Here is a 27,628-nt window from a genome sequence, read left to right as displayed (position 1 = left end):
TGGCCGGGTTGGATTTGTCCTGTTTTTGTGGACAGAACATACCTGGGCAGTTTTCCACATTGTTGGATAGATTCCAGTGTTGTAGCTATACTGGAACAGCTTGGCTAGAGGCGCGGCTAGTTCTGGAGCACAAGTCTTCAGCACGATAGCCGGGATGTTGTCGGGGCCCATAGCCTTTGCTGCATCCAGTGCGCTCAGCCGTTTCTTGATATCACGTGGAGTGAATCGAATTGGCTGAAGAATGGCTTCTGTGATGGTGGGGACCTCGGGAGTAGGCCGATATGGATCATCCACTCGGCACTTCTGGCTGAAGTTGGTTGCAAACGCTTCAGCCTTGTCTTTTGCACTCACATGCTGGGCTCTACCCTCATTGAGGATAGGGATATTCTTGGAGCCTCCTCCTCCTGTTAGTTGTTTAATGGTCCACCACCATTCACGACTGGATGGCAAGGGCAGTCACTCTCACCTCACCTCTGGAATTCAGCTCCTTTGTCCATGTTTGTGTAGTGTATGTAACCGTTCCACCTTTAAGAGAACTATTTTGTAACCGTTCCACCTTTAAGAGAACTATTTTAAGGGTTGCACTACTTTATCTTGGCTGCTGTATACTGTAATACCGGCGGTGACCACACCGGTATATAAGTGCTGTGTAATGATTTATTGGGCAGTTCCGCCCTGACCTTCAACTAGTAAAGACCTGTTAAAGTTTACTCTTGTGGTCTGTGTAGTAATTCTCAATATAACACACAGACTTAACAGTTTGGACCAAGGCTGTAATGAGGTTGGGAGCCGAGTAGTCTTGGCGGAACCCAAACTGGGCATCAGTGAGCAGATTATTGGTAAGTGTGAGCCACTGTTCCCACATAGGGTGGTCCACACCGTACCAATATTTCAGAAAATCAATCAGAACCTGGGAAATATCAGTCAATTAGTTTGATTGCAGCTCAACATTGGCTGTAACAGAGTACATGATTTAATTGAATAGCAGAACAGGCTCGAGGGGCTGAATGGCCTACTCCTGTTCCCAACTAGGAGATCGCTTGCGTGATTGGAGAATAATACATGGCACAAGGGTACCAAGAAGGTGATTACACCTAATTCACATCTGGCATTGAACAATTTAACTAGTGTCATAAATTTTGAATAATAATGAACACTAATTTTATGGCACCACGATTTTACAAAATATTTTTGAAAAAAGTTTAATCAAGCAGTGATGAAGTGCATAATATTAATTTAAGAAAAAAAGAATGAATGGGGAAAGTAGCCAGCTCTGTGATTGCAGCTGCCGAACGTTCACTGTTGACGTGGCCGGAGTCTCACGGCTGTCAATCACGCGTCGCACAGGCGCAGTGGCGGAGGCAGACGTTCAACTGGAGACGGTGAGGCCGGGGCCCAGCAGCGTATTGGTGGGCTGCGCATTAAAAACTCAAGATTCAGAAACATGCTGGCCGGTAAACCTTCTGTTTTCCTTCTGATGGTTAATGGGCAGATTGAGAGCGCAGATGTAAGTATTACTTTAAAAAGAAAGTAACATCAGTGTGTTTGGCGCCTGCCGTCCTCTGGGAGTTGTAGTTCTTTCCCCCGAAACTCGCGCCGGAAGTGGGCGGCAAACGGAACTGGACGTACTACATCTCCTAGAATGCCATGCGGTGCAGGGCCTGGTGGTGATAATCACTAAGGCAACCAACCCACAGTACTTGCTATTCTTTGTGGCTAATTGCATTGAGTGTCCTTTATTAATTAAGATACTTCAAAGACCATTGTTACTTTGTGAAGAGTAAACGTGTTTTGTCATAATAAGTGCAGCACAGAGATCAAGATCTAAACTTTACCCCTTGAGTGAGGGGGAAGCAGAATAATTAAAAGTTTGGGCCATTTGGAGTTGTACTGTGCATGTGATCTCATAGAGTCAGAGTCATAATGGCACAGAAGGAGGCCATTCGGCCCATCGAGTCCTTGCAGGCTCTCTGTTGAGCACACCCCCCTGTATCTCTTGCCCAAAACCTTAAATCTATGTTCCCCAGACCTTGTACCATCAACTAGTGGGAACAGCCTTTCCCCGTCTAGCCTATCCAAACCCGTCATAATCTTGTACACCTCTATCAAATCACCCCTCAACCTCCTTTGCTCTAATGAAAACAAATCCAGCTTCTCCAACCTGTCCTTGTAACGAAGATCCCCCATCCCTGGAATCATTCTGGTAAATCTCCTCTGCACCCTCTCAAGGGCCTTCACGTCCTTCCTAAAGTGTGGTGACCAGAACTGGACGCAATACTCCAGTGGTGGCCTAACCAGCGCTTTATAAAGGTTCAGCATAACTTTTCTACTTTTGTACTCAATACCTCTATTTATGAAGCCCAAGATCCCATATGCTAACCACTCTCTCAATATATCCTGCCACCTTCAGGGACCTATGCACATTAACTCCCAGGTTCCCTCTGTCCCTGCACACTCTGCCATTAAGTGTATAGTGCCTCTCCCTGTTCCTTCTGCCAGAATGCACCACCTCACACTTCTCTGTATTAAATTCCATCTGCCACTTGTCTGCCCATTCTGCTAGCCTTTCTAGGTCCTGTTGCAGTCGATTGGTAGGGTGGGCGTGCGTGCTGTGAAGAGGATGCCGAGAAACTCCAGTACGATTTGGACAGGTTGGGTGATTGGGCAGATGCAGTATAATGTGGATAAATGCGAGGTTATCCACTTTGGTGGCAAAAACAGAAAGGCAGATTATAATCTGAACGGCAATAGATTGGGAGAAGGGGAAGTGCAACGAGAGCTGGGTGTCCTTGTGCACCAGTCGCTGAAGCTAAGCATGCAGGTGCAGCAGGCGGTTAAGAAGGCAAATGGTATGTTGGCCTTCGTAGCGAGAGGGTTTGAGTACAGGAACAAGGATGTCTTGCTGCAGTTGTACAAGGCCTTGGTGAGACCACACCTTCTGTATTGTGTGCAGTTTTGGTCGCCTTATCTGAGGAAGGATGTTCTTGCCATGGAGGGAGTGCAGCGAAGATTCACCAGGCTGATACCTGGGATGGCAGGAATGATGTATGAGGAGAGATTGGATCGATTGGGCTTATACTCCCTGGAGTTTAGAAGAATGAGAGGGGATCTCATTGAAACTTATAAAATTCTAACAGGACTAGACAGACTAGATGCAGGAAGGATGTTCCCGATGGCGGGGGAGTCCAGAACCAGGGGCCACAGTCTAAGGATAAGGGGTAAGCCATTTAGGACAGAGATGGGGAGGAATTTCTTCACCCAGAGAGTGAGTTTGAAAAACAGCCATTTACAACTTGCTGTTTTCTGTCCTTAAGCCAATTCCTTATCCAAGCTGCCACTGACCCACCTATTCCATAAGCCTCAATTTTGTTAACCAGCCTTCTATGTGGTACTTTGTCAAACGCCTTCTTAAAATCCATGTGGACAACATCCATTGCATTCCCTTCATCTATCCTCCCTGTTACTTCATCAAAAAATTCAATTAGATTAGTCAAACATGACCTGCCTTTTACAAATCCGTGTTGGCTCTCCTTAATTAGCTTAAACCCCCCCAAGTGCCCGTTAATTTTTTCCTTGATTATTGTTTCTAAAACTTGACCCACCACTGATGTTAAACTAACTGGCCTGTAGTTACTAGGATTGTCCTTGTACCCTTTCTTGAACAATGGTGTCACATTTGCCACTTTCCAATCCTCAGGCACCTCCCCCGCATCTAGGGAAGATTGGAAAATTATGGCAAGCCCTTCTGCTATCTCCTCCTCCAATTCCCTTAGCCATCTGGACCAAGCAACTTATCCACTCTAAGCATACCCAGTCTTTCTAGTACATCCTGTCTATCAATTTTCACCCCTTCCATTGCCTCTACCTTTTCCACTTCTACCGATATTTTGTCCTTAGTAAACACCGATACAAAGTACTCATTGAGTATTCTCTAGCCTTACCCTGCACCTCTAAGCATATATCACCTTTTTTGTCCCTAATAGGCCCCACCCCGCCTCTTACTACCCACTTACTGTTTACATGCCGGTAGAAGATTTTTGGGTTCCCTTTTATGTTAACCGCCGTTCTACTCTCATATTCTCACTTTGCCAATCTTATTTTCATCTTCACTTCCCTTCTCAACTTACTGTATTTGGTCTGGTTCTCCCTTGAAGGATTCACCTGACATTCATCATACACCCTCTTTTTTTGTTTCATCATCTTCTCAAATCTCCCTCGTCATCCAAGGAGCCCTTGCTTTGGTTTCCTTACCTTTCCCTCTTGTTGGAATGTACTGAGCCTGTTCTTGGAACATCTCCTTTAAGATCACCCATTGTTCCGTTACAGTTTTTCCTGTCAGTCTTTGGTTCCATTTTACCCTGGCTAGATCCTTTCGCATCCCATTAAAGTTAGCCCTGTTCCAGTTTAGAAGTTCCACTCTAGATTGTTCCTTGCTCCTCTCCATTACTAATCTAAATCTTATGATACGATGATCGCTCGTACCCAAATGGTGAAAAGCTAAAAACAGTGGATGTCCAATTAGACTTAGCGGTTCAGGCAAGCAGTGGTTTATCGCTTCATTGCAATTATTTTTATTGTCCTAGGAATAGCTTCTTACTGTTGCATTTCAAGTCATCAACACCATCAAAAACAGATTATCTGGTCATTTATCTCATTGCTGTTTGTGCGACCTTGCTGTGAGCAAATTGGCTGCCCTGTCTCACTCTTTCCTTCTCACTCACTCTCCTTCTCACTCTGAACTTTGAGTTGTATACTCAATGGCATATGTGTGCCGTGGACAGGAGGATGGTGGAAATTCACACATATTATGGTGAATTGTGCTGCTCTCCCTGCCACTACTGCGCACTTAATGAGGATTTAACCCCGTACTTATCAGTTGTCTAAGTCAACTAGTTTCCCTACATTACAACAGTGACTACACTTCAAAAGTGCTGCATTTTAATGAATACTAAGCTTGCGTCAATGTTAAGTATCAAACCTTGACGCATTATTGACATTTGGAAACTTTTGCAATGCTAATCTTTTTTTGTTAAATTGTAATTTGCATGCATTTTCGTTTTCTAGTTTCCTGAGTTTGATGAGCTGTATTGCAAATACTCCTATGTGTATGGTCATGACTGGGCTCCAACAACAGTGAGTATTAAACTTGGTTTGTTCAGATTAGCACAATGACAAACATTCCTCCCATAATAATAAATAAATAAATGATTGCAAGCTCAGATGCTATGACTGTCTAATTTCTGTGTTAGTCCAATGTGACACATTTGAATTCTAGTCTGTCGGATACAGTCATTGTGGAATTAGAGATTCGTTGTAGCATTCTTCTTGCATTACAGTAGCTAATTAAAATCATAAATCCAAATGAAAGGTAATTTCAGTGGTGACATAAACGTACAGTTTTCTGTCATTGCAATCCACTGCACTTTTGAATGATTAATGTGAGCAAATACCTAAAAAGGATAGAACAGGGTACTTTCTAAATGGTGAAAAGCTAAAAACAGTGGAGGTCCAAAGAGACTTGGGGGTCCAGGTACAAAGATCATTAAAATGTCATGAACAGGTACAGAAAATAATCAAAAAGGCTAATGGAATGCTGGCCTTTATTACAAGAGGATTTGAGTATAAGAGTAAAGATGTCTTACTGCAATTATATAGGGTCCTGGTGAGACCACACCTGGAGTATTGTGTACAGTTTTGGTCTCCTTACCTAAGGAAGGATATACTTGCCTTAGAGGGAGTGCAATGAAGGTTCACCAGACTGGTTCCTGGGATGGGGGGGATTGTCCTATGAGGAGAGATTGAGTAGACTAGGCCTATATTCTCTAGAGTTTAGAAGAGTGAGAGGTGATCTCATTGAAACATACAACATTCTTACAGGGCTTGACAGGGTAGATGCAGGGAGGATGTTTCCCCTGGCTGGGGAGTCTAGAACCAGGGGGTCACAGTCTCAGAATAAGGGATCGGCCATTTAGGACTGAGATGAGGAGAAATTGCTTCACTCAGAGGGTGGTGAATCTTTGGAATTCTCTATCCCAGAGAGCTGTGGAGGCTCAGTTGTTGAGTATATTCAAGACAGAGATCGATAGATTTTTGGATATTAAGGGAATCAAGGGATATGGGGATAGTGCAGGAAAGTGGAGTTGAGGTAGAAGATCAACCATGATCTAATTGAATGGCAGAGCTGGCTCGAGGGGCCAAATGGCCTACTCCTGCTCCTATTTGTTATGTTCTTATTACATAAATTAGGGTTGTAATCCCTAGAATTTAGAAGGTAAAGGAGTGATGTGATCGTAGTTTTCAGGATATTAAGGGGAACAGATAGGGTAGATAGAGATAAATTATTTCTGCTGGTTGGGGAGTCTAGGACTAGGGGGCATAGTCTAAAAATTAGAGCCAGACCTTTCAGGAGTGAAATTAGGAAACACTTCTACAGATGAAGGGCGGTAGAAGTTTGGAACTCTCTTCTGCAAATGGCAATTGATGCTAGATCAATTGTTAATTTTAAATCGGAGATTGATAGCTTTTTGTTAACCAAAGGTATTAATGGATATGGGCCAAAGCCGGGTATATGGAGTTAGGCTACAGATCAACCATGATCTCATTGAATGGTGGAACAGGCTCGAGGGGCTGAATGGCTTACTCCTGTTCTTATGTTCCTATTATGTGCTGTTTTTGTTAGTCATCCAAATATTTATCATAATTAATAACATTTATTATGTATTTCAAAACAAAAAAATTGTTTGTGGAGAATTTTTTTGAGCTCCCAGTAATGAGTTCAGGCTTTTTTGTTCCTCTAAATTTTGTTACTAGATTTAAATAAATTATAAATTGTTAATGATGAGTGCAAAGTAGTGTGCTTCTCTTTGTGCAGAACAGATTTTCAACAATTTCTATACACCATCGCCCCGATTTTCCCAGAGCCATCGGGCGGGGTTTCAGGCGGTCGGGGGGCTGAAAATCGCAGAAATTGGGGGTCGCGCCTCCCATCCCGCCCGATTCCCCGCCCGACTTTCGCCCTGGTGTTTCAGCGCGACCCGAATCAGTCCCGCCCGCAGCAGGCGGGACTGGTCGGCGGGAGCCTAATGATCAATAATTGGCAGCTGTAATCCAATTTTAAGGGGCCCTTACAATTTTCAGCCGTTCCCCACGTAAACCACGCCTGGTGGGAACACCGCTGATGAAACCTGGCGTGAACAATGTTGCTTGCTTACTTACTTTCAGCTGCAGGTCAATCAGGAATGAAGAGATTTAATCAGACAGCATTGGTAGGCTGCAGGACCTTGTTGCTCCAGGCTTGGGCACAGCTGTGGAAGGTTGGAGCCTCACACACTTCTCCAGTGTGAGCTCCTGGGAAGCCCCTCTCGCCACCCTCACTCAGAGCTTCCTCAACGGAGGCATCTGTCAGAAGCATGGGAGGCCTTTTGTTCCTTCCCTTCTTGGCATTAGAGGATGTCCAACAGCAGAGGAGGCTGCAGCAGATCCAGCAACAACAGCAGCTCCAGCACCAGCAGGAGCGACAGGCTGCGGCTCAGCCATCTGAGGCAGCACAGGCCAGAAGGGGCCAGCGCATGGAAGGCCGTCGGCGCAGGAGATAACCCCCAAACAGGGTCTACAGACACAGGGTCAGCTACCTCAACATGACTGAGCAGCAGTGCCAAAGGCGGCTCCGACTTTCGCGAGAGGTAGTGACTGACATCTGCGCAATGCTCCAGCAGGACCTGGAGCCCAGAGCACCAGGTCCACACTACTTACCAGTGGCCAAAGTCACCACCGCACTCATCTTTTATGCCTCAGGCTCCTTCCAGGGATCAGCAGCAGACATCAGCGGCATCTCCCAGGCGGCCGCACACACTTGCATCAAACAGGTCACCAATGCCCTCTTTGCCCTCGCGCACAATCACATCCATTTCACCAGGGATCGCGCAAGTGTGAGGGCGCGAGCGCTTGGATTAGCTCATCTGGCAGACTTTCCAAGGGTGCAGGGCATCCTTGACTGCACACGTGGCCCTTAGGGTACCCCACCGCAGTCCAGGAGTTTTTGTCAACCGCAAGGGCTTCCACTCCCTTAACATTCAGCTGGTGTGTGACCACAAGGAGGTGATTTTGCATGTTTGTGCCAAGTACCCTGGCAGCTGCCATGACTCCTTCATACTGCGCCAGTCTACTGTGCCTCCGCTATTCAGTCCGCCAAACGAACTTGAGAGATGGCTACTTGGAGACCCTGCGGTCTTGGATAATGACGCCATTGAGACCAACCAACGAAGCTGAGGAGCGCTACAACTCCAGCCACATTTCCACCAGATGCATTATCGAACAAGCCATCGGATTGCTAAAGATGCGCTTCAGATGCCTCGATAGATCAGGTGGAGCCCTACGGTACTCATCAGCCAGGGTCTCCAAAATCGTCGTGGTATGCTGTGTGCTTCACAACATGGCACAGCGTCGTGGCTTGCCGATTCCGCAGGACCAAGAGGCTCCTCACAGAGCCGCCTCGGATGAGGATGATGCTGAGGAGGAGGACGGAAACGAGCATCCTGCAGAGGCCCGTCAGTCAGCAGCACTAGTGCGCGAGAACATTGCTGGGCGGAATGCAAGGAACGCACTCATCCTGGGCAGATTTGCGTAGCCTGGTACATCAGACACTGCAGCCTCACTGCTTCTTAACTGACCATGGACAGTGGCCCATGCCTGCGCATTTTTACCTATTTGACCAGCTTGCTGACATCTACAAGTAATCCTAAGGCCTCAATGTGATATCCCCATTCGCCAAATGACAGATGCCATAACTGCAGCAGTTGCCACCAGATTTTTAATGTACAGGAAACTGATGGCATTAAAACTATATACAAGACTTTTCACCCAAGTGACTACCCTTGTGATTAGTGGTGCTTTATTTTTCTCTTACGCGTGCTCCTACATAGTGGTACCCCTGTGGCTTCAGCAGATGTGGAGGCCCCTTGCTCACTTTCCTGCTGCTCCTGTCTCGACACCTTTGGCGGGCGTCCTCTGGGGTGGCGAGCCTGTGAAGGTTCGCCAGCAGTCTGCTGCTCCTGTGGCTGTGCAGGGGTTGTGACTCCTATCTCACTTGGGTGTGGCTCCAGCGGGGCTCTGACCGAGGGCTCTGAAGTGGCATGGAAGTGTGAGCGCGTGGAGAGGAGCCCCCACTTCCTTGAGGTGTGCCAACAACCTCCCTCTCAGCGCCTGCAAGTGGCTGGAGAGCACCTTGCTGCACATCAGGGGGGCCATGGGGACCTGTCTCTGCACTGGAAGTCCTACTCAGAGGGACTTCCATGAAGGTCTGGTTTCGGTGCTCAATAGATGCCCATCGCTCCAAGAAATGTCATTCTATTATGAGCACTCACCATGTTTTCGATACCCTGGCGACTAAGCTCCTCCATGGCCGCAGCCCTCCTCTCCTCGGCCGCAGCCCTCCTCTCCTCGGAGGTAGCCATCCTTTCCGTGGTGATGCTTTTATGCGCCAATGACTCCAATAAGGCTGTGCTCATGCTCGCCCTGGACTCCTCCATTCGCTCCACACTGGCAGCGACCCTGGAGACAAAACCTGCCAGACACTCCTGCATCTGTGCATGGAGAGCCATCACCTCCTCTCTTGCGGATGGACCCAGAGGCATAGGGTTGACATGCAGCTGAGCTGAGCTGGCAGAGGCCTGTGCCCTCCGACGAGGACTCTCCACTGCTGTCCCTGTCTCCACAATCTGCTGATGCTCACTTGTGAGCTGTGAAACACCAGGTGACAACACTACTCTATGTCCCGAAGGCCCCCCCGAGGTGTGAGTGTCTGCGCTGGTGCTGGGTGCGCTTACTTCTGCTGACGCTGCGCCCTCAGAGGCTGGAGCTTCCTCTGAGGAGTCTGGCTGCAAAGCCTCTTCCTCCTCGGCAGTGGCGACGGGGGCTCCGGATGGTCCTGTGGAGGAGTAAAGGAAAGAGTTAGAGATCTGATGCCAAGGCTACTTGCACATTGGATTTGGCAGATGCTCATACGTCCAAATGATGTAGCTTCAGAATCATATCAGCGACTCATGCTATGTCAATGAGAGAGATGGGAAACTATTCTGTCACCAACTTGCGGGCTTGCTCCTGTCTCTCCTGCCCCAGCTTCCGCAGCCACGTCAGCCCCAGCATCTCCATCACTGCTTCCTCCCGGGGGTCAGGTGGGCGATTGAGGGTGGTCCTCCTCCAGTCCTCGCTCGCTCTCTCCTATTGTGAGCTCTCTTTTCCTGCAATGAGGGAGACAAGTGGAGTTTGAGTGAGAGTGCAGGAGTGAGTGTAGAGATTGCATAGCATAGATACTTAGTAGGAGACAAAGATGGTGTGAGGCTGCAAGACCAAGGGCCCTCCCTGTGTGTTGTCAGTTGTGTTCCAAGCATCAGAGTGAGAGGCAGTGTGTGGGCTGCATGGTGGAATAGTTATGTGAATGTGAGCATAGAGAGAGAGAGAGAGAATGGGTAAGGGTGCATGGATGTGACTGTGAAGTGGGATGTGGAGGAAGTGATTGCTGAAGCTGAGTGCTGGTGGAGAAAGGTAATGGGGATCAGGTTGAGGGTGATGGAAACTTCATACTTACTTTTCCTGTCCGGTGAAGGTCATGGAAGCGCTTCCTGCACTGCATCCAGGTCCGATGGGTGACTCCCTGAGAGTTGATCTCTGCAGCCACCTCCATCCATGCAGCCCTGGTCTCTTTGGGAGGCCTCTTCCTCTCTGAGCTAGGGAAGAGGACCTCCCTGTGGACCCTAACCCCATCCACCAATGTCTGCAATGAGGTCTCGTTAAATTTGGCGGCAGCTCAGCCTCTGCTGCTGGCAGCAGCTGGTGCAGGCTCCTGTGCCATTCTGTCCGACTGGTTGGGAAGCCTGCAGAGGTTGAGAAGCTTGCTGGAGACTTTAAAAGCACCATGAGTGATGACATCATAATGTGGGGCTTTCTGACTGGAATTGGACACTTAGCAGGGGTGCCCACACGCTGGAAATTAATTGGCCAATTGAGGGAAAATTGCGTGCAGCTGGCTGACCCATTTAGATTCGGGTCGGAACCCGACAATTCCCCGCACCTTTGGGAAAATCGGGGCCATCATATGTACAAAATGTACTCTAGTATAAAATGAATTTTTAAAATGCTGTTTTATAATAATTGAACAGTTTGGGACACCTTCATGACATTTACACTGACTAGACTTGTCATGGCGTTTGACTAATGAGGTAGCTTGATGTAGTGTAGACAAATTAACATTTGGAAAGGTCATAAATCTGCACTGTGCAATGCTGTCACCAGCATTTCAGTAAAGCACAGTGGTGGGTGTGTGAAATTTTCATGCTACATCCATTTGATCTGTGAGAAACAGTGGAAGTATTATAGCTTTTTAACCTTCAAAACTTGGGTTGCGTGTGGAGAGAGCATTTTGAGCTGGATCAGTTACACAAGTGAAAATTGGGGTGGGTTACAAGTTACAAGCACTTTAGTGCATTTTTCGTGTGTTTGCCGCTGCACGTTGCATAGTATCACGTAAGCCAATGGATTTTCTTTGTCATTTTCAACTTTCAGCTTATATCATTTCTTTCTGTTGCTGTCTTGTGACATAGGCAATAAAGAAATTACTTTTTTTTTTACTTATCAATCTTTTGGATAAAAGCAGAAGAAAATTGTTTAAAATGGAGAGCGCTAGTTCAAGTAAGGCTCACAGTTTGAAAAGTAGTCTTGAATTAATTTTGAATCCAGAAATTTCAGGTTGAGCTATCTGCTTATTGTAAGTATACTTGAATTTCACAGATAAGTGATTTTATTTATACTCTTTGAAACCGTTCACCATATAAAGGAGTTGTGACAAATTAATGGGGTCGTGCCTGCATTACACTTCATTTGTTGACAGATGCTTTAGATTAATTTGTTTGAAAATTCGTTTTTCCTCCAGTCATTTGTGCTTTCTAAAATTGCTTGATTAAATGCTTTTATTCCTCTAGAAAATGCTAATGTGATGTCAGAATAATTGTTCTACCAGTCTGAAGCTGTTACTACATGAAGGATTTCTCAGTCATATTTACAGAGGGCAAGATTTTGATTTTGTTGAGTCTGTGTTTTCCAAATGTAGTTATGCTGAATAACTGTACACAGACAACAGAATACTTAAACAGGTCTTTAGTAATTGAGGGTCCTCTTTTTTTATTTGAACCCAAAAAAAACCAAATCGACTGTAAATAAACAGAAGTTCAACTAAATCTTAACAAATCAAATTAAAATTTGGTGTTCCGAATTGATGATGCACCCCAGTCCCCGCGGCGCCCACCGGTCGCGGAAATACTCAAGCGTACCGGCGGACACCGCGTGCTCCATCTCCAGGGCCACCCGGGCGCGAACATGGCCGCGGAAGAGAGGCAGGCGATCCGGCTGGACGACCCCCTGCTGCCTGGACCAATTGATTGCTCTTTTAGCCAGGCCCAGGAGCAGGCCCACAAGGAGGTCCTCCAGCCTGTCCGCCCCCCTCCGCACCGGGTGACCGTAGATCAAGAGCGTGGGACTGAAGTGCAACCAAAAATCGAGGAGCAGCCCCTTCAAGTAGTGAAAGAGGGGCTGCAACCTCTCACACCCCATATAAACGTGAAACATGGACTCCTCCAGGCCGCAAAAAACGCAGGCGGCCTGGGAGTCCGTGAACCTACTTAAAACCTTATTGCACGGGACCGCTCCGTGCAACACCCTCCAGGCCAAGTCCCCGATGGAACAAGGGAGGACTCCCGCGTAGAGAGCCCTCCATTGGGGACCACCGCCAGTCGGCAAGATGCCACGCCAAGGCGTATCCGGATGGCAGACGAAGATGGCAAAGTGGAGAGTGTGCAGGAGCAGCCCGTACAGGAAACCCCTCCGCGCGGAATGAAAAGGCACGGAGGGTATTTCCTCGAGACGGCTCAAGTTGTGAGGCGCCGGCTCCCGAGGGGAGTTTCGGGGCCGGGCGCCGATGAGGAATTCCGTCCGGACAGGGGTAAGCTCGGACGGGATCGCCCCACGTGCTTGAGCCGCCTCGATACACCTAGTGGAGTCGGGGCCCAGTGCCGCTTTCACCGACTCAATGGCTTCGGCCGTGAGCCGGACGTTGGCCCAGGACAGGCGCCACGCCAGCTCCTCCGGCGCCATCCAGCCCGCTCCTCCGACATCGAGCAGGTCCCCGACTCTGGTCACATTGCCAGTCACAGCCCCGCCGCCCTCCGTCAGCCGCCCGAACCCGCGTACGTGGAGGTGCGGATTCCTGAGCAGCGGCTCCCGAAGGAGAGCCGCCGCTCCTGACGGGGGAGAGCTCCGCCTGGAAGCGACGTAGTTCCAAACCCATAGTAGTTCCTGGTAGAAGACAGGCAGCTCCTGCAGGTCGGCACGCCTACCGCCCACTTTCACAAACAGGAGCTGCGTGTCGTAATTGAGGCCGTGCAGCTGGCGGAAGAAAAACGTCGCCAGCGCACACCATCTCGGAGGAATCTCAACGTACAGGTATCTCTGCAGCGTCTGAAGACGGAAAGTCGCAGCCTGGGTGCGAAGGCACACCAGCGCCTGACCGCCCTCCCTAAGCGGGAGACACAGAACCGCGGCAGAGACCCAGTGCTTCCTTTTGTCCCAGAAGAAGTCGATGAGTTTCTTCTGCATTTTGGCGACAAACGCAGGGGGAGGGATCAAAGTGACCAACCAGTACCACAACATGGCGGCCACCAGCTGGTTTATGACCAGCGCTCGACCCCTGTAGGACAACACTCGGAGCAGTCCTGTCCAGCGTCCAAGGCGAGCGGTGACTTTGGCCTCCAGCTCTTGCCAGTTCGCCGGCCAGGCGTCCTCGGCAGGGCTAAGGTAGACTCCCAAATAGAGGAGGTGCGTGGTGTTCCAGGCGAAAGACCTGAACTCCTCCGGCAGGGAGTCCACCCGCCACTGACCCACCATGAGTCCGGAACATTTCTCCCAGTTGATCTTGGCGGAGGATGCGTCCGAGTAAATCTGCTGGCATTCCCGCATCCTCCGCAAGTCAGCGGGATCCGTGACCGTGAGGAGCACGTCATCGGCGTAAGCCGAGAGGACCACCTCCACGCCCGGCCCTTGCAGAGCCAGTCCCGTCAACCTCTTCCGCAAGAGGCGCAGGAATGGCTCCACGCAAATGGTGTATAACTGACCGGACATGGGGCATCCCTGACGCACCCCCCTCCCGAAGCGAAGGGGCGCCGTCAAGGACCCGTTAACTTTAATCAGACACTCTGCGGCGGCGTACAGAAGTCGGATCCGGGCGACGAAATGCGTCCCGAACCCGAATGCGCGCAGAGTCCCGAAGAGATACTCGTGATCCACCCTGTCGAACGCCTTCTCCTGATCCAGGGAGAGGAAGGCGACCGATAGACCAGCCCTCTGGGAGTGGTGGACCAGGTCCCGGACCAGATGGATGTTATCGTTGATGGTCCGGCCCGGGACCGTGTAGGACTGGTCAGGGTGGATCATGTGGGCCAGCACGGTGCCAAGGCGAGCAGACATGGCCCTGGCAAAGATTTTATAGTCCGTGCTGAGGAGGGAGACTGGGCGCCAGTTCTAAAGGAGGCGGAGATCACCCTTCTTAGGCAGCAGGACAATGACCGCCCTGCGCCAAGAGAGGGGCATCTCCCCGGTCGCCAAACTTTCCCCCAGGACCCGCGCGTAGTCTCCCCCCAAGACGTCCCAGAACGTCCTGTGGAACTCCACGGTCAGCCCGTCCAGCCCCGGGGACTTTCCCCTAGAGAGCTGGCGGAGGGCGCCGGTCAGCTCCGCCAGGCTTAGCGGAGCGTCCAATTTTTCGGCGCCCTCTGGACTGACGTTCGGCAGGTCCTCCCACAAAACTCTGCGCGCATCCTTGCTGGACGGATCCGGAGAGAACAGAGCCCTGTAGTAGGTGCGGGTCTCCGTGTTGATTCCCTCCGGATCCGAGACCAGAGATCCGTCGTTGGCCAGCAGCCCCAAGAGCTGCTTACGGACCCCTCGTCTTTTTTCCAGCGAGTAGAAGAAGGGGGAGCCGCGGTCCAGGTCCCGCAGGAGCTGGATCCATGACCTCACGTACGCGCCTCGGGACCCGACGAGCTGCAGGTCCTTCAGCGCGCCCTTCTCTTCGTACACCTTCCGCAGGGCCAAGTCCCCGACGACTTGACCGAGACGGGACTCCAGGTCGAGCACCTCCTTCTCCAACCACCCGACCCGGGCCTCCCGCCTCTTGGTCAACCCCTTCGCGTACTCCTGACAGAAGAGACGCACGTGAGCCTTGCCCACGTCCCACCACAGCCTCAAGGAGGGGAAGCCCCCCTGCTTCCTTCTCCAATCGGCCCAGAAACGACAGAACGAATCCCGGAACCGCGCGTCCTCCAGCAGCAGGTTGTTAAAGTGCCAGTACGCGGACCCCCCCGTGCGCGCAGCGGAACGAGCTCCGCCCACACCAGGTGGTGGTCCGTGCACGGCACCGGCCGCATGGAAGCCGCCGGAACGCAGGAGACGTACGCCCGGGAAATGTAGAGGCGGTCGATTCTGGACCCTCCTCATCCAGACCTCATGCTAGTGAAGGCGCTGGAGTCGGGATGAAGATTCCGCCAGACGTCTACCAAGTCGAAGGACCCGACCAGGTCCCTCAACTTCGGCATCGCGGGGGACCCGGGCGGTCCCTCGCCTCGAGGCTGCAGTTAAAATCCCCCCCCGAGGATGACTCACTCGCCCACGTCGATGGAGCCCAGAAGAGCGGACACTTCTTCAAAGAAGCGCACTTGCTGCGCACCGGCCTGAGGGGCATACACGTTCACTAGATGGAGCGGCACGCCCCCCAGGCGAACAGTGACCTGGAGCAAGCGGCCCGGCACGTGCTCCTTGACCCCCAAGATCTCCGGCTGAAAATGCAGGGCTAGCAAGATAGCCACCCCGCTGGAATTATTGGAGAGGTGACTTATGCTAACCGCTCCTTGCCACTCCAGGAGCCACGGGGCTTCGTCTCCCGGAACGGTGTGGGTTTCTTGCAGGAAGCACACCGCATACTTCCCGTCCCGGAGGACCGAGAAGTTATTGAATCTGCGGCGCGCCTCCCTGCTGCCGTTGATGTTGAGGCTGGCTATGGTTATCTTCCTGTCAGAAGCATAGTGCAACCTCTACCTACACCTAACGGGGGGAGGAAGCGCAGCCGCTAGTCAGCCGCCACCTCCTCAGCAGCCCAGTGAGAAACGTTCTGAGCCGACGCAGCTCAAGCGGGTTCACACCCTCGTCCGCGCCCATGATCTTAACGGCGGCGCGGACGGATACGATGAGCAGCGCCAGCTCCGACCACCTGTCGAGGGCCAGCCGGACCTTCCCGCGCTGACCCAGGCACGTGGCCATAAAATCCCGGAGTTCCTTTACGGGAATGAGGGGAGACTCAGCAAGGGGCACGAGGTCGTCCACCGCCTCGTCGGCGCCGGAGTCCGAATCGTCCCCCGTGCCCATCACCGAGTCCCCATCCTCCTCCAGGGGGTCATTACCAGCGGCCGACCCGTCCACCGCGCAGTGCACGGCTCGGCCGCACCAGCCAGCCCCGCCTCCGCCCGGATCCCACCCCCAGGATCGGCGGCAGAGGATTTCTCCCTGGGCTCCTCTGGGGGTGCTGGGCCAGAAGACGGCGGCGGTTCAGAGCTCCCCTCCGCCCCAGACGCCGGAACGACCGGAGAAACCGGGGAAGAGAACAATTCCCAGCTCCTCCAGTACGTCTGGCACCAGAGACGCAGCCAGGGGGCCATCCTCCTCCCCGTCACCAACCTCCGACCCAGCGGATGGGGTGTCCTGAATAAAATCCTCAACCAGGTCGAGCAGCCCCTGGGAGATGTCCGGGTCGCATTGGGCGAGCTCATTATCCCCGAGCTCGCCCGACCCAGACCCCAGGCCGCCCGACCTGGCGAGGGGTAATGGCACCGAAAGAACGTTAATTTCGCTTTCCGCCGCGGGTTGTTCCGCGACCCCCCCACGGGCAGGGTCTCGTCCCCATCCCCGGGAGGCACGCGCCGGACAGACACATCTGCCTCAGCCTCCCGAGGGACAGGCGACCCCTGCCGATCGCTGGTGATGACGACGACGGGGGGGGGGGCGCAGTACCCGCGGCGGGCGACGACTCCCCCTGCTCGGAGGGACCTTCCTCCTCCCGGTCCTCCTGCTCTTCCAGGGGGTCGTGCCTTTTTAGCACGGAGGGAGCGAGGGAGACCTCCATGTCTGCAAAGGCCTCCTCCTCAACTCCCTCCGGCGGAGCAGGTTTGTCGGGTTCCTCGGGCCCGAGCGCGGCCGCAGGTAATGGCATTACCGCTGCGGCGGTTGCGGCCACAGGCTCGGGCACGAGGCCCATCCCGCTCGCATCTGCCCCGATCAACTCCGCGAGGAGCGCGGGTGTAAGGGCTCGCCATCCACGGGGGGACCCGCCCTAAGGTGTTTTTTCTTTCCCCGCGCCCTCCTTCCGGCCGGACACGCTCCCTCCCCCCCGCCGGAGGCCTTGGTGGCATCGGCCCCCGACGTCAACCGCGCATCAGACGTACTTGACGCGCGGGCAGACCCGGGGGGAGGAGCAGCGGCGGCGCCAGCCTTGGCCGCACGAGATGATCCGGCGGCCTTGGAGGCAGGGCAGTTCCTCCTGATGTGCCCCACCTCCTTGCAGGCGTGGCACCGCACACCGTCCGACGTCCAAAAGGAGCGATAGGCGGTCCCCTCGTGGAGGACGACGAACGCCCCGTCAGTGTCCTCCTCCCGCGCCAGCTGGATAAACAGCTGGCGCCGGAAGGAGAAGACGTGGCGAAGGCTGGCCTCCCGGAAGCCGAGCGGGATGGGTGTGATCCCCGACCTCACCTCCCCAAGTTGTCGCAAATGAGGAAGGAGGAGCTCACCAGGAACATAGGGCGGGACGTTAGAAATGACGATCCTCTGCGCGGTGGCCTCGAGAGGATCCACCGGCGGGAAGGTCCCGCCCACGGTGAGCCCCTTAGTGACAGCCAGGGACACCGCCCGCTCCGACCCCAGGAAGAATACAGCCTTCCCGTACATTTTCGAGGCCGCGACGATGGCTGAGGGGCCGACAACCCCAGCCATGGCTTTGACGCAGGCCTCGATGGTCATAGTGGGGTGAGTGTAGCTCTTCACCCCAAGCTTTTTTGTAATCAATCTAAATGGTGACGGGGCAGCAGAAACAGCGGGAGCAGCTGTGGCTGTAGCTGCCACTCTCGCATAAGTCCTGGCTGACCCCGCCACCGGCGAAGATGCAGTCGCCATTCTGGGGTGCTTTTTTAAGGGCTACACTCACCCCAAGTCACAGGCCTGAAGGTTTTAATGGCCTTGGTATATATATTCTTTTGTCCTCTATTGAGCAGAGGGAGCTGATTAAAATAAGGACACGCCTCTCCCCTTATTGATTTAAATTGGGAGAGGGGCCTTCTCCCCTCTGCTCAATAGGCAATTAATAAAAATGAAACTAAGGTGCCTTAGAGAGACAGGCAGAGAGAGACAAAGAGAGAGAGAGAGGGGGGGTGGGAAGGAGGGAGGCCGCAAAGGGCAGTGTTGCCACACAGGATGGTGGGTGGGTGTTGGCAGGGGTGCACTCTCCGATGGAATTCAAAAGTCTTTGGTGGTCTTCTGGCAGGGGGAGAAGATGTCTTCACCTGGGAAAGCTGGAGAAGCCCAGGCTCAGTCCTGCAGCAGGTCTTAACGATGCACTTAAATGAAATTAAAGACTTCACCTGGGCAGCTCCAGCTCTCCCAGGGCAGGCAATAGAAGGGATGCTAATTAGTGGTATGTGTGGCCTAGCTTTTAGCAAGAGCCACACACACACACACTACACCCCTTGATGATCCGGCCTTGCTTCTTCTTTTCTCCCCCCACCTAAAATACAAAGTCTTGGGAGAGTGCCGCAAATAACACCCACCTGTAGAAGTTCAGGATGATGTTTCTTCCCTCCTTCCAAACAGTTGGTTTCTCTCCCTCTCCTGAAGTGGAGGCCAATTTGGGGAGGCAGTGATAGGAAAGGCCTCTCCCCTGGTTGATGTTGATGTAGGCCTCCTTTCTCCTTCTCCTCCTCTGTCCTATCTCTCCAGGCACCTCAGTTGTTTTGATGGTGTTGGAGGAGGTGGAGGTGGTGGCCTATCGTTCTCCTTCTCTTCCTGGTCAGGAGACCACCACTCTCCACTCTCTTGACTTGGCTGCTCCTTCTCCTCCTGCTGCTTGAAGCAGCTGCACAGCCAGAAAAGCACTCAGGTCTTTAGTAATTGAGGGCAGGGCTGAACTGAAATACAAACTGCTCCACAGGGTTTATATACTGGTGTGGTCACCACCGGTACTACAATATACAGGAGCCATCAGAAAGTAGTTCATCACCTTAAGGTAGTCTCTTAAGGTGGTACAGGTTACATACACTACAATTCCTCCCCTTTTAGCTTAACAGTGTACACCCCAATTTAAACATAACATATATACAACTTTCATACAAAACTGTTCAAAGATTCAGTCTCTGAGGAGGCCTCCTGATCCGGGCCGGATAATGCCTTTCAGGGGTCTCTGGTTCTCGTTGCTGGGGTGACTCATCCATTTGATCTCTTATGGATTGAACATCATCATGTACGTTCGAGTCTGAGGTAGATGCTACAGGCTCAATAACTTCTTCAACTGGTGTCTCTGCCGTAGACATGGGGTCGACCCTTGTTCTCGATTCCACAAGTTGGTCAGCATGACGTCGTATTACGTTCTCACCAACGTCTACCGTGTACATCAAGGGTCCTTGTCGGGCACGAATTGTTCCGGATTGCCATTTATCATTCCTATAGTCCCTGGCCAACACTGGTTGTCCTATTTCGAAACTCCGAGTGCCCTTGTTATTTACGTGCTGGAATTGTTTGTTTTCGACTTCCCTACGCACATTGGGTTTTAACAAATCCAATCGGGACCGCAACCTCCTGTTATAGAACATTATGGCAGGGCTTTGATTTGTCACTGCATGCGTGGCGTTTCGATATGCCATCAGGAAATTGTCCACCTTGTGTTGTGGAATATGGTCTTCGCTCATGGCCTTTATCGCCTTTTTGAACGTTTGTACAAATCTCTCGGCCAACCCATTTGTAGCCGGATGATATGGGGCAGATGTATAGTGTTTCACCCCATTCTTCTTCATGAATTTCTGGAATTCTTCTGACACGAACTGTGGTCCGTTGTCTGAACATATTTGTTCCAGCAGCCCATTCCTTGCAAATATGGTTCTTAGAACTGCGATCGTCTTTTCAGAGGTAGTGGTCGACATCTTGATCACTTCTGGCCATTTAGAATGTGCGTCTACCGCTATCAAAAACATGGAATCCATGAATGGACCTGCAAAGTCGATATGCACACGTTGCCATGGGGTTGAAGGCCATTCCCACGGATGCAGCGGTGCAATTGGAGGTGCATTTTGAACTTTTTGGCACCCTGAGCAGCTTTTAGTCAGATCCTCCATTTGTTTGTCGATACCTGGCCACCACACATAAGCCCTAGCAAGGCCTTTCATCTTGACTCCCCCCAGATGACCTTCATGCAGTTCCTTCAGAACTCTCTCCCTTAATTTAGGAGGAATAATCACCCTTGTTCCATACATCAATGTTCCTTGACAGACGGACAGCTGCTCTCGTCTGGCTGAGAATGCCGGTAACAGTGGTTCGCCACGTGTTGGCCATCCCTTCACTGTCAAATCGTAGACCCGAGACAGTGTCGGGTCGTTTCTGGTCTCTCTCTCAATACTCGCATTGGTGACTGGTAAGCATTCGATGATGGTCGAGTGAAATATCTCGACAGGGTCAACTGCCGGTGCCTCTTCCGCTGTAGGTAGTGGCAGGCGCGACAGCCCATCAGCATTACCATGTTGCTTTGTACCTTTGAATTCGATATCATATTGATGTGCCCCTAGGAAAAGGGACCATCTCTGAAGCCTCTGTGCCGTCATAACCGGAACACCCTTCTTAGGGTTAAAGATGGAAACCAACGGCTGGTGATCTGTCAGCAGCGTAAACCTTTGGCCTTGCAGGTAATGGTTAAATTTCTTAACTCCCCACACGAGGCTGAGAGCCTCCCTATCTATCTGAGCATAGGTCAATGATCTGGATGCAAACGCGACTGGCCTTTCCAAGCCATTTGGCAACTTATGTGAGAGCACTGCCCCGATACCATATGGAGAAGCATCACAAGCTAAACGAATAGGCAGCGTTGGGTTAAAGTGAGCCAACACTTCCTTAGAGGTGATCAGTGCCTTGCTTTTTTGAAAAGCCCGCTTACAGTCCTCGCTACACTTCCATGGTACTCCCATTTGCAAAAGTGTTCAGCGGGTGTAACACCGTGGATAAATTTGGAAGAAACTTGTGGTAATAGTTAATCAACCCAAGGAACGACCTCAACTGGGATACATTTTCCGGAGCAGGAGCTTTCACAACAGCTTCGATCTTGTCAGGTGACTTATGAAGCCCCTCCTGGTCAATGACGTGACCGCAGTACGAGATTCGCTTCTGAAAGAACTCACATTTCTGGCGATTAACTCTGTCCATATTCTTTCAATCTGGTGAGCACCTGCTCCAAATTCGCGAGGTGTTCCTTATCATCATCTCCTATAATCAGAATGCCGTCCAGGTAGCATTGTGTGCCTGGAATTCCCTGTAATACCTGCTCCATGGCCCTTTGCCAAATCGCTGGAGCCGATGCCACTCCAAAAACCAGTCTATTATACCAATATAAGCCCTTATGTGTGTTGCTCGTGAGATACTGGCGTGACGCTTCATCAACTTCCATCTGTAAGTACGCCTGCGCCAGGTCTATCTTGGTGAAGTGTTTCCCGCCAGACAGCGAAGCGAAGATATCCTCAATCCGCGGAAGCGGATATTGCACCATGTGAAGAACCGGATTAACAGTGATCTTGAAATCGTCACAGATGCGAACCTTCCCAGGTTCCCCCGGCTTGTTGCTCAACGAACGCTTCATGACGGGAACAATGGGCGTGGCCCATTCACTCCAGTCCACCTTTGACAGTACTCCTGAGCGTTCTAGCCCTTCCAGCTCTGCTTCCACAGCAGGTCGTATCGCATAAGGTACCGGTCTGGCTTTGAAAAATTTTGGGTTTGCATGTTCTTCAACCTTGATGTTTGCCGTAATTCCTTTGTGTTCCCAGTCCCTGTTGGAACACCTCCTTAGCATCGTCCAATATTTTGGACAGTCGTTTAGGTTTGACATTGTCCTCTTTACAGGAATCTACAGTTAGTGCTTGTAAGGAATGCCAGTCCATATTTATTCTCCGGATCCATTCCCGTCCCAGTAGTGGTGGACCTCCCTCAGGTAACACATACAAGTCCATTCCCTGACTTTCTTTACCATTGTAGACCGCCTTTACCTTTATCTTTCCGATGGGGTATACTCTTTGCCCCGTGTATGTTTTCAATACAATCTCCGTATCCCTCAGGGGAATGTGAGAGAATAACCTTTTGTACTCTTGCTTATTCATGACCGTCAATGCCGATCCAGTGTCCAATTCCATCTTCACTTGGACTCCTGCTATCCGAAGCATGACCCAGATAGTTTGGTGGTCTGCTGTGTTACCCACATTATGTATTTTTAGACAACCCAGTTCCTTACTGCTGGAGTCTGAATCTGTCTTTTGTTCATCCGAACTGTTCTCTGTCACCTTGTGTACTTTCTTGTACTTCTCCTGCGGCGACTTTTTGTTGCTGGTCTTCTTTCCTGACCGGCATACTTTCGCTATGTGACCAAGTCTGCCACATTTCCTGCATTCTTTATCTTTGAACCAGCACTGGTTCTGATCATGCGTTGTCCTTCCGCAACGATAACACTTTGCTGCACCCAATGCCATTTCATTGGTGCTGAATTCCGATGGCCTTTGCTGCATTTCCGCAGTGCCTCGTGCTGCTGCCTCATGCGATGCTGCAATGCTGAAAGCTTTGTCCAGCGTAAGATCCTTTTCCTCTAGCAGTCGCTTCTGGGTTCCTTCCTTTAGTAGCCCACACACAAACTTATCTCTCAGAGCGTCTGCTAGCCCTGTACCGAACTGACAGTACTTTGATAACTTGCGCAGTTCGATTAAGAATTCAGCGTTGCTTTCCTCTTTAAGCTGAATTCTTTTGTAAAATTTAAATCGTTCCGCTATCAGCAGCGGCGTGGGGTTTAAATGCTCTTGCAGGATAGTAACAATCTCAGCGAAACTCTTTCCTACCGGTTTATCTGGTGTTACAAGGTGCCTTAATAACCCGTACTCTTCGCACCCATCGAGTTTAATATGGTTAGTGCTTTCTTATCCGCCGGTACCTCATTCGCTGTACAGTAAACTTCAACTCGTTCCACATAAGTGGCCCAATCTTCTACATCGCTATCAAAAGCAGTGATGTTACCCGTTTTTGGCATCTTGTTGAGTTTCCTTTATTTTATTTATTTTTCCAAAATGGCAGCTTGGCGGCTTTTCCCGCGCTTATCTTCTTCCCCCGCCGACTAAAATGGCGATTACCGCGCTGTTGCCGTTCTCGCCTCCCAGCGGTCCTTATTTCCCCCGACGCTGCTGCTCTTGTTCCCCGCCGCTCCCGCGGTCCTCGTGGACATTAACGCTTTTCTGGCTGCTGCGCGTCTCTGCCCGATTGCAGTCCGGCCCTTTTCACCGGCTGCGGTTGTGTTCTCCGCCCTTTTCTTCGGTTTCCCTCCCCTTCTCCCACTGACAACTCGGCCGACTTTCTCTCCGTGTTGCTAGATCGGGCTTACCCGCTGCTGTCGTAGAAGGGATGATCACTGCCTGTTGCTGATGGTGGACTTCGTGGCCAGCAAATCCAAACCGGGTTCTCGATGCCTCCCGTGCGATGCGGTGCTCAGCAGGATGATGAGGGCGGATGCCCCTTTTCGACGCCCGTTCTGAGGACGAAGCTTCCTTGGATGCAAAACTGCCGCTAGGTACGATCAGACTCGTCGCCACTGTTGAGTCTGTGTTTTCCAAATGTAGTTATGCTGAATAACTGGACACAGACAACAGAATACTTAAACAGGTCTTTAGTAATTGAGGGTCAGGGCTGAACTGAAATACAAACTGCTCCACAGGGTTTATATACCGGTGTGGTCACCACCGGTACTACAATATACAGGAGCCCTCAGAAAGTAGTTCATCACCTTAAGGTAGTCTCTTAAGGTGGTACAGGTTACATACACTACAGATTTTAATCCATTTCTCCTGCTAAAATCAGGGCAGATTTGCGTTCCTGCCTTCAGCTATGTGTCTATAATCATTCTGAACTTCACCAGCTTACACTTCAAGGCAAATCTGACCAGGCGCTTGCTGTTGTGGATTCTCACAGTCCGTTTGCACTATAAGGTATAGTTTCTGGATTGTGATCTGATCATGTGCTCCTGACACGGAGCCTTACCCGCCGGGAGCACATATCGGGGAAAGTGCAGAATCGGAACATTTACTCTTGCTAGTTGTGGTAAACCACTGTTTGTATTCCTGTTTGTCCTGTTTGTATTCCACTGTGTACATGCCTGGACATGCCTCGGCTGACTCCTCCCACAGGTCCTAGTATAAAGGTGACTGCTCCCCAGCCCTTGGTATCCTGGACCGGTCGACCACTCGAGGCAGACCTCCATTCTGTTGTTAATAAAAGCCTTTAGTTACTCTTCTAACTCTCAGTCTTTTATGAGTAATTGATAGCGCATCAATTTTATTAACAACATTTTTATAATGGAGAAGATCCTCACACCAGCATGCCTGGACTTAGATCATCGGGAGGCGGACTCATCCACCAAGTTTACTCACTGGCTTAAGTGTTTCGAAAAATTCCTGACCGCCTCCGAAGCAATCAAATCGGACGAGGACAAACTGGATGTCCTGACCTCCAAAGTGAACCACCGAGTGTACTCGGTCATCCAAGACGCGACCTCGTACGCGGATGCTATCAAGCTCCTCAAGGACCAGTACACGCGCCCAGTGAACGAAGTGTACGCCAGGCACCTCCTGGGGAGTCGTAAACAACAACCTGGGGAATCGACCGTGGAATACCTTCAGGCACTGTCTGTGCTTGGCCGGGCCTGTGGTTGTAAGGATGTAAAGGCCGCCGTGTACACAGAGGAACTTATCCGGGACGCTTTTGTAGCGGGCCACAGATCCAATTACACACGACAGCGACTGTTGGAGCAGAGTAACCTCGACCTCAACAAGGCCTCTGAACTCGCACTATCGTTGGATGCAGCCTACCAGGGCATGGATGCCTACTCCTCTGCACCGTGGACGCCGCGGGGAATGACAGCCTGGGACACGGTAGGACCGCCTCATAGCGCCGTGCCACCCCAGCCACACCCCAACAACGGCCCAACTACCGCAGCAGTGTCCCAAGGCCAGACAGCAGTGCCCCAAGGCCAGAAATGCTACTTCTGTGGCCAGGCAAAACACCCCAGAGCGCGCTGCCCGGCGAAAAACGCGATCTGCTCGGGCTGCGGGAAGAAGGGACACTACGCTAGCGTCTGCAGGGCCAAAGCCACCCCGAACCCCAGCAGCGCCGCGTGTGGGCCATGCGGGCCGCCATTTTGGACCTCCCCGGCCGTGTGCGAATCACCGGTACAGCAGCCATTTTGGACGCCTCCAGCCACATGGGGATCATGGACGCCGCCATCTTGGACGACAGCCGGGACGCAGCAGGTCCCCGACACCGCCTCATCTGATACCCGCAGCGACACACCGACCCCTACGCTGGCATCCGTTACACTGGACCAAGCGAGACCGCACCAACTGGCCAGTTCCACAATGGACATTAAGGTAAATGGTCACGATACAATCTGCCTTTTTGACTCTGGGAGCACGGAGAGCTTCATCCACCCCGACACGGTGCGGCGTTGCTCTCTCCCAGTCCTGCCTGCGCAACAGCGGATTTCTATGGCCTCCGAGTCCCAGTCGGCGGACATCGGCGGCTACTGCGTGGTGACACTCGTAGTAGACGGGACCGTGTACGATCATTTTAAACTTCTGGTCCTGCTTGACCTCTGCGCTGCCGTCCTGCTGGGGCTAGATTTTCAGTGCCACCTTAAAAGTGTTACGATGGCGTACGGTGGACCCCTACCCCCACTCACAGTCCGCAGCCAGCAGCTTCCAAATTGCCCGCCGCGCACCAGGTGCAACCTCTCCACACTCAGAGTCACCCCCCCACCACTGTTTGCTAACCTCACCCCCGACTGTAAGCCCATCGCCACAAAGAGCAGGCGATACAGTGCCGGGGACAGGGTTTTCATTAAAACCGAAGTGGAGCGGCTCCTGAAAGAAGGGATTATTGAGGGCAGCAACAGCCCCTGGCGAGCCCAGGTTGTGGTCGTTAAGACCAGCGAGAAGCAGCGCCTGGTCATCGACTACAGCCAGACAATAAATCGCTACACCCTGCTGGACGCCTACCCACTCCCCCGTATAGCTGATATGGTCAACCAGATCGCGCCTTCTCGACCATTGACCTGAAATCAGCGTACCACCAGCTCCCCATCCGCCCTGAGGACCGCCAGTACACTGCCTTTGAGGCAAACGGCCGCCTCTATCACTTCCTTAGGGTTCCCTTTGGCGTCACCAACGGGGTGTCTCCATCTTCCAAAGGGAGATGGACCGGATGGTAGATCAAAATGCGTTGCAGGCCACTTTCCCATATCTGGACAATGTGACCATCTGCGGCCGTGACTTGCAGGACCATGACGCAAACCTCGAAAAATTCCTCCGCACCGCCCAACTCCTAAACCTGACATATAACAAGGCTGATACCTGGAATGGCGGGAATGACCTACGAAGAGAGATTAAATAGTTTGGGCTTGTACTCACTGGAGTTTAGAAGATTGAGAGGGGATCTCATCGAAACATATAAAATTATGGCAGGCCTGGACAGGCTGAATTCAGAGAGAATGTTTCCAATGGCCGGGGAGCACAGAACCAGGGGCCACAGTCTAAAAATAGCGGGCAAATCATTTAAAACAGAGATGAGGAAGAATTTCTTCACTCAAAGAGTGGTGAGCCTGTGGAATTCCCTGCCACAGAGGGCTGTGAAGGCTAATTCAATAAATATTTTCAAGAGAGAATTGGATATATTTCTGAAGGCTAAGGGGATTAAGGGCTACGGAGAAAAGGCGGGGACGGGGTACTGAACTGGTAAGATCAGCTATGATCTCAGACGAAGATCAGCCATGATCTCATTGAATGGCGGAGCAGGCTCGAAGGGCCGAATGGCCTACTCCTGTTCCTATCTCTATGTATCTATGTATCTATTCCGCACAAACCGCCTCGCCATCCTTGGCTGTGTTGTGGAACACGGAGTCATCGGCCCCGACCCCGACCGGATGCGTCCCCTTATGGAACTTCCACTGCCCCACTGCCTCAAGGCCCCGAAGAGGTGCCTAGGGTTTTTCTCCGATTACGCCCAGTGGGTCCCCTACTATGCGGACAAGGCCCGTCCGCTGATCAAGTCCACCTCTTTTCCCTTGACGGCAGAGGCCCGCTTAGCCTTCCACCGTATCAAGGAGGACATTGCCAAAGCCACCATGCACGCAGTGGACGAATCCATCCCCTTCCAGGTGGAAAGCGACGCGTCCGACTTTGCCCTGGCCGCTACCCTCAATCAG

At 51.6% G+C, this 27,628-nt stretch overlaps 1 protein-coding gene across 4 annotated transcripts in view; it reads left to right on the top strand.

The window, feature by feature from the left end:
* Positions 1-1,320: 1,320 nt before the first annotated feature.
* The window catches only part of b9d1 (B9 protein domain 1), a 46,768-nt gene continuing 20,460 nt past the window's right edge, over positions 1,321-27,628 (top strand). For 2 of the 4 annotated variants that reach the window (XM_086000543.1, XM_086000542.1), the window contains exons 1-2: positions 1,326-1,507; positions 5,065-5,133. In XM_086000543.1, the coding sequence (XP_085856669.1) occupies positions 1,445-1,507; positions 5,065-5,133 (132 nt within the window). In that variant the 5' untranslated portion in view covers positions 1,326-1,444. Of the gene's footprint in view, positions 1,508-5,064; positions 5,134-27,628 lie in introns of all 4 variants that reach the window. The other 2 variants (XM_086000544.1, XM_086000545.1) reach the window with 2 other exon arrangements.

This window comes from Somniosus microcephalus, chromosome 11, assembly GCF_052327205.1.
Source record: "Somniosus microcephalus isolate GS21.2 chromosome 11, FLI_Smic_1.0, whole genome shotgun sequence".
In the NCBI taxonomy this organism is placed as follows: Eukaryota; Metazoa; Chordata; class Chondrichthyes; order Squaliformes; family Somniosidae; genus Somniosus; species Somniosus microcephalus.
This window is presented reverse-complemented; position numbering and strand designations above follow the sequence as displayed.